The sequence below is a fragment of the Macaca fascicularis genome, chromosome 3, assembly GCF_037993035.2.
Source record: "Macaca fascicularis isolate 582-1 chromosome 3, T2T-MFA8v1.1".
In the NCBI taxonomy this organism is placed as follows: domain Eukaryota; kingdom Metazoa; phylum Chordata; class Mammalia; order Primates; family Cercopithecidae; genus Macaca; species Macaca fascicularis.
In genome coordinates, this window is record NC_088377.1 from 48,136,219 (window position 1) to 48,148,633 (window position 12,415).

A 12,415-nucleotide genomic window follows, 5' to 3' on the forward strand; every position below is an offset into this window, starting at 1 on the left:
GCGGGTCTCAAAACTCCTGGGCACAAGCAATCCACCCACGTTGGCCTCCCAAAGTGCTGGGATTACAGGTGTGAGCCACTGTGCTGGCCTCTTAGTTTTCAAAATTCTTGACAGTAATTCACAGAAGGACATATATTTTATATAATCATCTTCTACACATACACACATTCATGTAACTGAGTTTCATGAAACATACTATGTAGAAAAATAAAAACCTAATTGCAAATATAATTTTATTAACATTTAAATACAATATACTGCAAAATCCCTTTAAAAGTACAGATATAATTTTTTTTTGTTTTTGAGATGGAGTCTCACTCTGTTGCCCAGGCTGGAACGCAGTGGGATTATCTCAGCTCACTGCAATCTCTGGTTTAAGAGATTCTCCTGCCTTAGGCACCCAGGTAACAGGGACTGCAGCCATGTACCACCACGCCTGGCTAAGTTTTGTATTTTTAGTAGAGATGGGGTTTCACCACGTTGGCCAGGCTAGTCTCGAACTCCCGATCTCAAGTGATCTGCCCACCTCCGTCTCCCCAGTGCTGGGATTACAGGCGTAAGCCACCACACCCGACTAAACACAGAATTTTGTAAAGATTTTATTTAATGTGATGGGTGTGCTTGTCTGTTCATAAGTTCCTTCCAGTCAGGAACACATGAAGATAATGCTACCCGCATGTCCGGTGCACTGTTGAGCCTATTTCTCTTCTTTGTTTTTAATCGTGTCAAGATTGAAAATCCTAGTTCACACAAGTAAGTAGTTGTGAATGGTAGTAACAGCGATATACTCTTCCTACTTAGTAGTGGAAATTCATCTTTAATCTTAATCCAAAATGCTGATAAACTTAATGTCTTATAATAATTCTTTAGTGTGAATGATGAACTGAGCTGCAATAATTCATTCTCTTCTTCAGGCTCCAAGTTTAACTTAATTATTGATGATGGGTTTTGAAAAGCAAATGGATCTTTCATCCAAATATTTTCCTTTAATGATTCAAATTTCTCTTCTGGAAAGTAATAATTAAAAGTTTGAGACAAAGAAGTGAGATGCAACAATATCTCTAATTTTATTTCTTTTAAGCAGTCTTCGTTAATAATGTTCTCTTCGATGTGTTGCAATAATGTTGGAAACATATAGTAGCTAGGGCGGTTACTTTTAAGTCTTGCTTGCCAAAATAATAATGTCTTTTGGAATCCTAGAATATGTTCAAGATACTGAAATATATCATTGTTTTTCCCCTGTATTTTCAGGTTTAATTCATTAAGAATGCCAAAAATATCACTTAAATATGCCAATTTGGTTACCCAAATGTCGTTTTCAAAAATATTTGCCAAATGAGATTGCTTTTCAATGAGAAAAATGTAAATCTCATTCCTGAGTTCATATACTCTGCTCAATACCTTTCCTTGAGAAAGCCAACGAACTTCTGTATGAAACAGTAAGTGGGTATGGTTAACTCCAATCTCTGAACAAAGTATTTCAAGAAGTCGGCTATTCAGTGAGCTTCCTTTAATAAAATTAACAATTTTCACTGCCTTTTTCAATACATCCATTAGACTTGGTGAAATTTCTTTGGATACCAAAGCTTCTCGATGAATAAAACAGTGATTCCAAAGAGCATTGTTGTGGGTTGCTTCTAACAATTTTTCAGTAAGTCTGCTGTGTTTTCCGGTCATATTGGCTGCTCCATCACTTGAAATTCCTTTACAATGTTTCCAGTTTAATTTATACTGACCAACAATGCAGTTTTCTAATTCAGTAAATAAATCTAATCCAGTTATATGTGAATTTAAATTTAAACAACATAAGAGATCCTCTACGAAATCATCTTGCCACACATATCTGACATAGACCAAGAGTGTGGGACAACTTGCAATATCAGTGCTCTCATCAAGTTGGATTGCAAAGTCTATACCAGACTGCAGCCGTGTAATAAGCATTGCTTCCAAATGTTTTGCAATCGTACAGATTCGACGAGATATTGTATTATCACTAAGAGGTATAGTTCTTAGTTTATCAGCTGATTTGTCATCAAAAATTGTCCGTACCATGTCCATACATGCTGGAAGGATAATTTTTTCAGCCGCCGTGTGAGCCATTTTCTCCTTTGCCACTCTATATGCAACTAAATATGATGATAATAAGGCTCTCTCATTCATGGTTGTAGAGCGACTGAGAACTTGTGGCGATGACTCTACTTTGTTTCTTTGCTTTTGAAAATGGTCTTCTTCATCTTCCTCCTCCACCTTCACTACCACGATGCCTTCCATCTCCTGGGTACCCCGTGGAGACAAATCTGTAGTATCCCTTGATTCAGGAGTCATTATTCAGGTTCCAGGAACTGGCTCACTTGATCCAAATAGCGTCTGTTTTGCAGGGCTGTCCTTTGTGACCTAGGTTTTATGAGATCAGGTTTTGCTATCCTGCAAGGTAGAAAAACGTAACAGCAGTATTAAAAAGCAACATGGTATGGCTGGGCTGCTAACAACTCATACAAAACAATTCACTAAATGTAGTGGTAAATGATGAGTAACTGTCATTCATGTTGTCTGTGTGTGTCAGGGAGATTTGGCATACTATATACACCACTCATTTAATACCCAGGGAAACCTAATGAAGTTCACATAATTACTATTCTTATATTATAGATGAAAAATAAAACTTCAGAAAGATTAAATGTGTCTAACAACCCACAGTAAGTACAGAACTAGCACTCAAATCCAACTCTGAAGCCAGTGTCCTAAATGTGCTGCTACACTGCCAACTCTAAAAAGTGATCTGGTCATTCTTTTTTTTTTTTTTTTTTTTTTGAGACGGAGTGTCGCTCTTGTTGCCCAGGCTGGAGTGCAATGACGTGATCTCGGCTCACGGCAACCTCTGCCTCCCAGGTTCAAGTGATTCTCCTCCTGCCTCTGCCTCCCAAATAGCTGGAATTACAGGCATGTGCCACCACACCTGTCTAATTTTGTATTTTTAGTAGAGATGGGGTTTCTCCATGTTGGTCAGGACTGGTCTTGAACTCCTGACCTCAGATGATCCACCTGCCTCAGCCTCCCAAAGTGCTGGGATTACAGGGGCATGAGTCACTGTGCCTGGCTGATCTGGTCACTCTTAAAAATGATCATCAAAGTAGGGTATACAATATGATCCACTGGGGCATAGGGAAAAAAATTAGAACTTGTATTTATTTCTTAAAAATAAGAAATTAAGCTGTATAGTTAGTATTATGAATACTGAAACATGTTCATGTTACATAGATCCATGAATTATTCTGGAGAGAGAATGAGATTTCTACAACACACGGGATTGAGAAAACACCCTCATTTGTTTGTTTGCTTTTAGTACACTGCAATATTTCACCATTCATGTGAGCTTAGTGGATTTAAAGATACTGCCTGACTTTACTAAACGAGCCCCATTTTTTCTTCTCCTTTTTGAGACGGAGTCTTGGTCTGTCGCCCAGGCTCGAGCGCAGTGGCACAATCTTGGCTCACTGCAACCTCTGCCTTCTGGGTGCAAGTGATTCTCCTGCCTTGGCCTCCTGAGTAGCTGGGATTACAGGTGCCCGCCACCACGCCCAGCTAATTTTTTTTTTTTTTAGTAGAGACAGGATTTCACCATGTTGGCCAGGCTGGTCTCGAACTCCTGACCTCGTGATCCATCCGCCTTGGCCTCCCAAAGTGCTGGGATTACAAGCGAGAGCCACCGCACCTGGACAACGAACCCCATCTTTTCTTTGGTACCACTCAGCCTCTCAAAAATGCAAGTAACTTTCTGTATGTTGGTGGCACAACTGGAAATGAACATGGGGCAGTAGGTTTTGCCTAGCCGAATGTTAAATTCAGTCTACCAGTGAATTCCAAAATTGGAAGAGACCTTGAGATAATCTATTTTACTTAGGACACTTTTGAGACTTGGTGGGTCTATGTGTTCCACCCAAGAACATCAATGGCAGAACTGGTACCATTCGCCAATGGTCTGCTGCATCGTCCACAAATTCCCTTCTCTCCTTTACCCCTCAGTGTAAAATAAAGCACTGATACTTCCCACAACTGAAAACCTCCCATGCCCGAAACTGCTCATTTAAAACCCTTCCTGGCAGGGTGCGGTGGCTCACGCCTGTAATCTCAGCACTTTGGGAGGCCAAGGCGGGCGGATCACCTGTGGTCCGGAGTTTGAGACCAGCCTGGCCAACATGGTGAAACCCCGTCTCTACTAAAAGTACAAAAATCAACCGGGCATGGTGGCGAGCGCCTATAATCTCAGCTACTCAGGAAGCTGAGGCAGGAAAAGCTTGAACCCTGGGCTGGAGGCTGCAGTCAGCCGAGATTGCGCCACTGAACTCCAGGCTGGGCGACAGAGCAAGACTCCGTCTCAAAAAACAAAAAACAAACAAAACAAAACAAAACAAAAAAACAAGACCACACAGACACAAAACAAACACAAAATAAACAAACAAAAAACCCCTTCCTGTAGTCTTGAAACTGAAAGGGTGAAGTGTAAATAATCTTTCCCTATTACATCCAAATCACTTCTTTATTTCTTTGTAGGCTTCAAACGTTCTTTTTTGTTTGTTTGTTTTTGAGACAGAGTCTCACTCTGTCACCAGGCTGGAGTGCAGTGACACGATCTCGGCTCACTGCAACCTCCACCTCCTGGGTTCAAGCGATTCTCCTGCCTCAGCCTCCCAAGTAGCTGGGATTACAGGCGTGTGTCGCCACGCCTAATTTTCTGTATTTCTAGTAGAGACAGGGTTTCACTAAGGAGGCAAGACTGATTTTGGAACTCCTGGCCTCAAGTGATTCGCCCGCCTAGGCTTCCCAAAGTGCTGGGATTACAGGCGTGAGCCACTGCGCCCGACCTTCACTCTAATCACCACCATAATGGTGGTGGGTCTGAGGGTGAACATATCATCCGCGGACACTGGCTTAACAAGCCCATCTGAATAAAAAAAATTATAACGCCAATGGCACTCGGTATCATGTAAGATCGCCCGAATTTTACAACTTGGGGTACATAGGAAACCAAAAACTCCCCACCACAAGAAAAACCAGTGGGGACAACTGGGGAGCAGAGATATCTGACTGGGGTCATTTTGTCCGCGCGTCTTTGGGGTAAAAAACCAGGACTAGGGGTCCAGAAGGGACACGCAGACCGCCTCTCCCCAGTCCCAGGAATGTCTCATTCCAATCCGGAAACCAAAACTTCGTTCCCTTCCCACCTGTATCCAGGGACGCCTCTGCTGAGGGACAGCGCTTGCCACCGCCGAGGCTGACGCAAGGGACAGGGGCACGGACCCGCTTCCACTCCGTCCGGGGCGGTCGTGGCGAGCGGATTGCAGGACACAGCCGTGCACGCCCAACTCTGTCCCCGCCCGGAGACGTCTGGGGTGCTGGGATAGAACCGGTTGTGACTTTGGGGACCAGGAGCGCTGGACTCAGATCTAGGCCCCCTGGACGTCAGAACCCAGGGAAAGCGTCACAAAAGCCGGAAGTGCGTCACACCCGCCTTCCGGAGCTGCGCTCCCCTTCGCGGTCCTCTCTAGGATCGCGGGAGGACTTAGCATTCCTGTGTAGGGCTCTAATCCCGGGTTTGGGGGTCGTGGTCCTCAGCTTGTCCGCTCTGAGGAGGTGCGCGGGGTGGGGAAAAAGGGACGAATTTCCTTTTATACCGCCCTGCTCAGATACTTATATATTCCTTCTATTTTTCTTAATGACAATAATTTTAATAGTTACAATAAAAATAGTGATTGTCTGTGGCAGAGGAGCTGAATGAAACGAGGGTGGAGACAGGATCAAGAATAAATGGCTTCACAAAACCAAGAGGTTGTCTCTTGAGATGCTGATTATGTATGTATTGCCAGCTGAATAGGTAGTATTTTCAAATATTTGATCTATAGGCAACAGACGTTCTTTCCAACACTAAATAGTTATAAAATTCTGAGTTTGCCTTATGTTTCCAGGGAGTTTTCAGATTAGCGACGGTGAAGAAATTTGAGGCGTTTTTGCTGTCAAAGTGTTATTGTAATAATTAAGGCTTCAATGATTGGATCAAGCATAACTTCACCTTTTATAAAACAGTAACTGAAACCTTGAATGCTGTGACATGACTCTAAAAGTTCTGGGCAAGTCTGTGGTACAGCCCAACAAGAGAAAAGCCCACAAAAGGAACTGCTACCTGCTACAGAGCCTCTGATTACGTGGTATCCCGAATTACCTTCTAGGCCCTGACTAATGCTCCATTCCTTTTGGGGTTTGATCTTGCTGTGGTTGCCATTTTCTACTTCCCCATGAGTCTTCTCAGTAATCCACTTGACTGTGTCTTTGCTCCATATATATATATTTTTTTCCTCCTACGGCACCGTCAAGTCCAATCTTTGCTCCTTTATCACTGGCTGGCCCTCTAACCTATAGTCCTCCTTGATGACATCATAGTCTCAGAACTTACTCCTCCAGATACATCCTCATATTTCCTTCCAGTGTTCCAAGTCATCTCTAAGAGCCATTACATTGCTACGCACTGTATTTTTCTTGTCTAAAACAGTCTCTCCTCCCCACCCCTGTCCCCATTCCTACACTGAAGTGCCTAAAGGATCCAGGAAGGCAGATTACTGAATGCAGCTGACTGGGTATATGATTTTGTATTTATGTTGTGTGTGTGGCAGGAATTGTGGGCATCTCTATAACGACTCCTTTCTTTGCCTACGGACCTGCTGGCACAAGAAACTCAAAGTGGCCTGGTGGTGTTCGGTTTTCAGTTCAGTGGAACAATTTAATGTCTCCTAAGGGAAATGTTCTTCCTGGAAATGAGAATCATAACCCAGCTGGCTCCAGATTTCAGAGCTAGGAGGCACAAATTCTACAGGTGAGTGGCTGGGTGTGATAGTAATAGAGGCTACTCCTGTATGCACGTAGTTCTACTGGAGACACAATACTATATATCCATTTTGGCCCAATGCATATCAGTGCATATACCATATCCTGAAGAACTGCTCCCAACTTTGCAAGGCATTACATCTTAGTCGGCAATTTAGCCCAGTCTTCAACAGGCCATTCCAAAGTCCTATCTGGCTAGCTGCTTCTGGATGATGAGTATGCACCATTAATTTTGTAGCTTCGAGTTCACTGTCACACCTCCTTGGTTATCAATGGGTTCCTTAGTTTCAGGTATGTCAATGGATAAAGCACCCTGTAAGCTCTCAGATGGTGGTACTGCTGGAGGCAAAGTAGTTGGGGAAGACAAGCTCATTTAGAGTATATATCATTTCTGGTAAGAACAAATTGATGCCCATTCCAAGGTAAAGGGGATCTGATGCACTCAACCTGGTGGTAGCTGGTATCCCCAAGACTGAGTGTTGGTCTCCAGTGCTGGCAGGCTGGACGCTCCACCATGGTGGGAGTTACATCAGCCTTGGTAAGAGGTAGCCCATATTGGCCGGGCACGGTGGCCCACGCCTGTAATCCCAGCACTTTGGGAGCCCAAGGTGGGTAGATCACAAGGTCAGGAGTTCAAGACCAGCCTGAGCAACATGGTGAAACCCCGTCTCAACTAAAAATACAAAAATTAGCTGGGCATGGTGGCATGCGCCTGTAGTCTCAGCTACTCGGGAGGCTGAGGCAGGAGAACTGCTTGAACCCAGCAGGCTGCAGTGAGCCGAGATCACACCACTGCACTCCAGCCTGGGCAACAGGGCGAGACTCCATCTCAAAAAAAAAAAGAAAAATGAAAAAATAAGAGGTAGTCCATATTGTTGGGACCACACACAGCCTCTATCCCTGCTACCATGGTCTCTGTTCATAAGCCTATTGCTTAAACAATAAGATGGCCCCTAACCAACAAGCCAAGTCATTCATCACTGCCCAGGAGTCAATGCATATCCGTACCTTAGGCTACCTTCTCCAAAATATGGCATGGGTGACTAAATGTACCATTGCTCACTGAGGTAATTTCTCTTCACCAGTATGCTTCAGGGCAACTCAAGTGGGGCTGGAATGAAGGAACAGTCTGTTTCTGGAATATGCCAACATGGTGAACTGACCCAATCTCCAATCTTTGAAGAGGCCAAGGCTCTTCTGTCTCCATCAGTTAGTTGTAGGGAACTTCTATAAGGCCATAGGTGTTAAGTTTATGGGAGAGGTGGCAGTAGAGCAGAGGTAAGTGACATGGGAGCTTGGAAACGTTTTTTTGCCTTAGAAGGCATGACCTTGCTCCAGAATCTTAGGTATTTGTGCTGTGATTTTTTTTTTTTTTTTTTTTTTTTTGAGACGGATTCTCGCTCTGTTGCCCAGACTGGAGTGCAGTGGCACGATCTCGGCTCACTGCAAGCGCCGCCTCCCAGGTTCACGCCATTCTCCTGCCTCAGCCTCCCGAGTAGCTGGGACTACAGGCGCCCACCACCACGCCTGGCTGATTTTTTGTATTTTTAGTGGAGACGGGGTTTCACTGTGTTAGCCAGGATGGTCTCAATCTCCTGACCTCGTGATCCGCCCGCCTCGGCCTCCCGAAGTGCTGGGATCACAGGAGTGAGCCACTGTGCCCGGCCTGCTGTGACTCTATTGTGGGTTGAATTGTACCTCCACCTCATCCCCAATTAATATGTTGAAGTTCTAGCCTCTGATACCTCAGAATGTGATCTTATTTGGCAATAGGAGCGTTGCAGACGTAATTACTTAAGATGAGGTCATAGCGGATTAGGGTGGGTCCCTCATCTAATGACTGGTATCCTCATAAAAAAGGGAAGTTTGGACGTAGCAAGCAGGGAGAATGCCAAATGAAGATGAGGGTAAAGACTGGGTAAAGACAAGGAATGCAAAAGACATGCAGCAAACCCCCAGAAACTAGGAGAGAGGCATGGATAGATTGCTTCTCACAGCCTCAATAGGAACCACACCTTAATTTCTGACTTCTAGCCTCCAGACTGTGAACCAACAGATTTCTGTTGTTTAAGCCACCCAGTTTGTGGTACTTTGTTATGGGAGCCCTAGCACACAAATGTACTCTCCTATTGGGGTTTGCCAGCGACTGCATACAGCACCTGTATCCATCAAGGATATTTCTGGAACCAATGAATTTGCAAGTAAGCTTGCACTGTTGCTTGAATTTACTATAGAGCTCTCTCTTGCCTCAATAAAAAGTGGAAACTGCCAGGCATAGTGGCTCATGCCTGTAATCCCAGCACTTTGGGAGGCTGAGGTGGGTGGATTGCTTGAGGTCAGGAGTTCAAGATCAGCCTGGCCAACATGGTGAAACTCCTCTTCTACTAAAATACAAAAATGCTGGGCGTGATGTCAGGCACCTGTAATCCCAGCTACTAGGGAAGCTGAGGCAGGAGAATTGCTTGAATCCAGAAAGTGGAGGTTGCAGTGAGCCGAGATCACAGCACTGTACTCCAGCCTGGGCTACAGAGCAAGCCTCTGTGTCAAGAAAAATAAATAAATAAATAAATAAATAAAAAGTAGAAGCCTTTTAGGTCACCTAATACATGTGTTGGAACAGTTTTCTCAGGTGCAGAATACGCTACCTCCCAAATCCAAAGGGTCCCACCAGGACCTGTACCAATTTCTTTGGGATTAGAGGGTGCAAAGTGGAACAAATTTTACCTTTGGGTGATGTCCCCAAACCACTGGACCCCACCAAAACTTCATCCATTTGGTAAGTGCCCATATCTTCAGGTTTCTGTACTGCCTTAGTAAGAAGTTTTACTAGGATATCTATGACCCTTGTCACTTGCTGCCCACTGGGTACTATTAGCATTTGTCATCAATATGTGGACCATCATGATGGTTGAGTCAAGTTCCTGCAGACTACACTGTGACAGAGAACAGGTCTCAGGATCCCACCCTCTCCCTGTATGAGCCACGACTTTGACTCAGGGGACCTGCCGAGTATGCACAATTGGTCTCCTTTGCATCACTGTCACTGTTATAAACAGATCCTCGGCCTAATTTTCAGCTTAGCTAGATGCAGAATTACCTTAGTAATTTATAAAACAGCTATTGTATGTATCTAGGCCTATTTCTGGACTTTTTTCTTCTTTAAGAAATGCGCCCTGATATTTTTGGACTTTCTGTTCTGCTCTATTGATCTATTTGTCTATCTTTATGCTGATACCATATCGTCTTGATTATTGTAGCTTTAGGAAAAAATCTTAAAAGTATACAAGCATTCCAATTTTATTCTTTTTCAAAATTGTTTTGGCAATTCTAAATCCTTAGCACTTCTCTATAAACTTTAGAATCAGTTTTTTTTTTTTTTTTTTTTTTTGAGATGGAGTCTGGCTCTGTCGCCCAGGCTGGAGTGCAGTGGCCGGATCTCGGCTCACTGCAAGCTCCGCCTCCCGGGTTTACGCCATTCTCCTGCCTCAGCCTCCCGAGTAGCTGGGACTACAGGCGCCCGCCACCTCGCCCAGCTAGTTTTTTTGTATTTTTTAGTAGAGACGGGGTTTCACCATGTTCGCCAGGATGGTCTCGATCTCCTGACCTCGTGATCCGCCCGTCTCGGCCTCCCAAAGTGCTGGGATTACAGGCTTGAGCCACCGCGCCCGGCCAGAATCAGTTTGTTAATTTGCACTAAAAAAACAAAATAGGCTAGGTGCGGTGGCTCACACCTGTAATCCCAGCACTTTGGGAGGCCAAGGTGGGCAGATCACCTGAGGTCAGGAGTTTGAGACCAGCCTGGTGAAACCCCATCTGTACTAAAAATACAAAAATTAGCCGGGTGTGGTGGCACCCGCCTGTAATCTCAGCTACTCTGGAGGCTGAGGCAGGGAAATCGCTTGAACCCGGGAGCCAGGCCACTGCACTCCAGCCTGGGCGACAAAGCAAGACTCTGTCTCAACAACAACAAAACAAAAAAGAAAAAAGATAACAACTTTCTGAGTTGTTGCCACCGGTGTCATCTGGCAAACTGTTAAAAGAAAATTTTGCTCAAAAGCAAAATAGTAGCTTCTGTTTCTTAGGACTCTTTGTTATGTTTCCATGAGTATTGGTGGGAAGTGGCCTCTTTAAGTGGGTGCCTTTTGTGGTCCTCTCACTGGAGCCAACAGCCCCAGTCAGCTAAAACTTGGACGCAGTGTGCCTCACTGTCATAACTCACTCACCTCTGCTGCTGAAATGGTTTCCCATCACTTTGCTAATAGGTACAACCTGTGAAGGGTTCTGAGGTGGGGAAATGGCAACTCAGGAAATAACTCCAAACCTTTAGCTCTCCTAGCACATTAAAATAGCCGTTATGAAGAGGAGGAAGTACTGTGTCATCTATTGTCCTCGGGACCTGTCAATAGGAACAATAGCTAGACATCACCGGGGGTGTATTTCTATTCAACACAAGGAAAAGTTTCTAATTGAGCCCTCCAGCATGAAATGGACTAAGCCGTGTATTTTCCTTCTCTGATCCTGACTCCACTGTGACGAGTACTGCAGATTAGAGAGACTGTGTCATAGTATGAATTTAGGTTAGGTCGATACTTAGGGGGAAACAGGGCAAAGGAATATCAGAATCTCCAAGAAGCTGATACAATTTGAAAAAATATATAAAATGCCACACTTCAGGTTTTCTTGTATTTAATTTGAAATGTCAAGTAACATTAAAGAATAGCATTTGATTTGCTTAAACAAAGTAGTAATAGCTGAAGTTCCTTCCAAATCACTTTTTGGATTCTCTAAGACGCTTGCCTATGCCTCGCAGATTAGCTCCATCCACAAAACATATTCTTTAAGGATCCAGGATCATCAAGGGGTCACAATGTCCTAAGAGTTTCTGTCCCGGCGCTCTACCTGTCCTGCCCCTGCACCATGCTTTTGCCTATCCCTGTTTCTGCACAGATTTTAGTCTTCCCACCAGGGGCGCAACTATCATTCTCCTCAGTCTCTCTCGGTTCCATTCCAATCTGCTCATCTCCCCTCCCGTCCCCGCTTTCCCCAAGGACCTACTGAGATTTCGATCCCACGACTTAGTGGGTCCCATCTCACCCAGGCCCCGCAATCCTCGCCTTCTACGAGTCAGCGTAGTACCACACTCTGAGCAGGCACCCCTGTGCTACTCACGGAAGCGGGACCATTAGGTCGGCCATTCCTCCTCACCCCACGACACGCACCCACAGGGTCGGGCCGCCTTCGAGTCTCAAGGGTGGGCTAGCGTCAGGGAGAGGCCCCGGGAGCGCTTTCCCAACATTGGTCGCAGTCATTGCTGGTATAACGGCTAGAGAAGCCCAGTGAGTTAGGATGGAGGGCGGTAGGACCGGAAAAAGACGTGGAAAAGCTGCGAAAACGAGCCTTTGAAGCCTGCACGCGCGGGCCCAGCTCCTCATCCGAGTTCCTCATCCGGGGCCCTCACTCACATCCGGGGCCCTCACTCACATCCGGGGCCCTCACTCACATCCGGGACCCTCATCCTGGGCTTTTACCCACATCCGGG

The 12,415-nt window shown here is 45.0% G+C and overlaps 1 protein-coding gene across 3 annotated transcripts; it reads right to left on the reverse strand.

Annotated features, from left to right (window-relative positions):
- Positions 1 to 583: 583 nt before the first annotated feature.
- Positions 584 to 12,342, reverse strand: FAM200A (family with sequence similarity 200 member A). 3 transcript variants are annotated; one of them, XM_005549198.5, is made up of 2 exons: positions 12,096 to 12,342; positions 584 to 2,424 (listed from the first exon to the last, which is right to left on the reverse strand). In XM_005549198.5, the coding sequence occupies exon 2, from the start codon at positions 2,323 to 2,325 to the stop codon at positions 604 to 606; it is 1,722 nt and encodes a 573-aa protein (XP_005549255.3). In that variant the 5' UTR covers positions 2,326 to 2,424; positions 12,096 to 12,342; the 3' UTR covers positions 584 to 603.
- Positions 12,343 to 12,415: the final 73 nt, after the last annotated feature.

Excerpts from the sequence above, each read along its gene's own strand:
- FAM200A (XM_005549198.5), bottom strand. The coding sequence starts at position 2,325 with ATGACTCCTGAATCAAGGGATACTACAGATTTGTCTCCACGGGGTACC.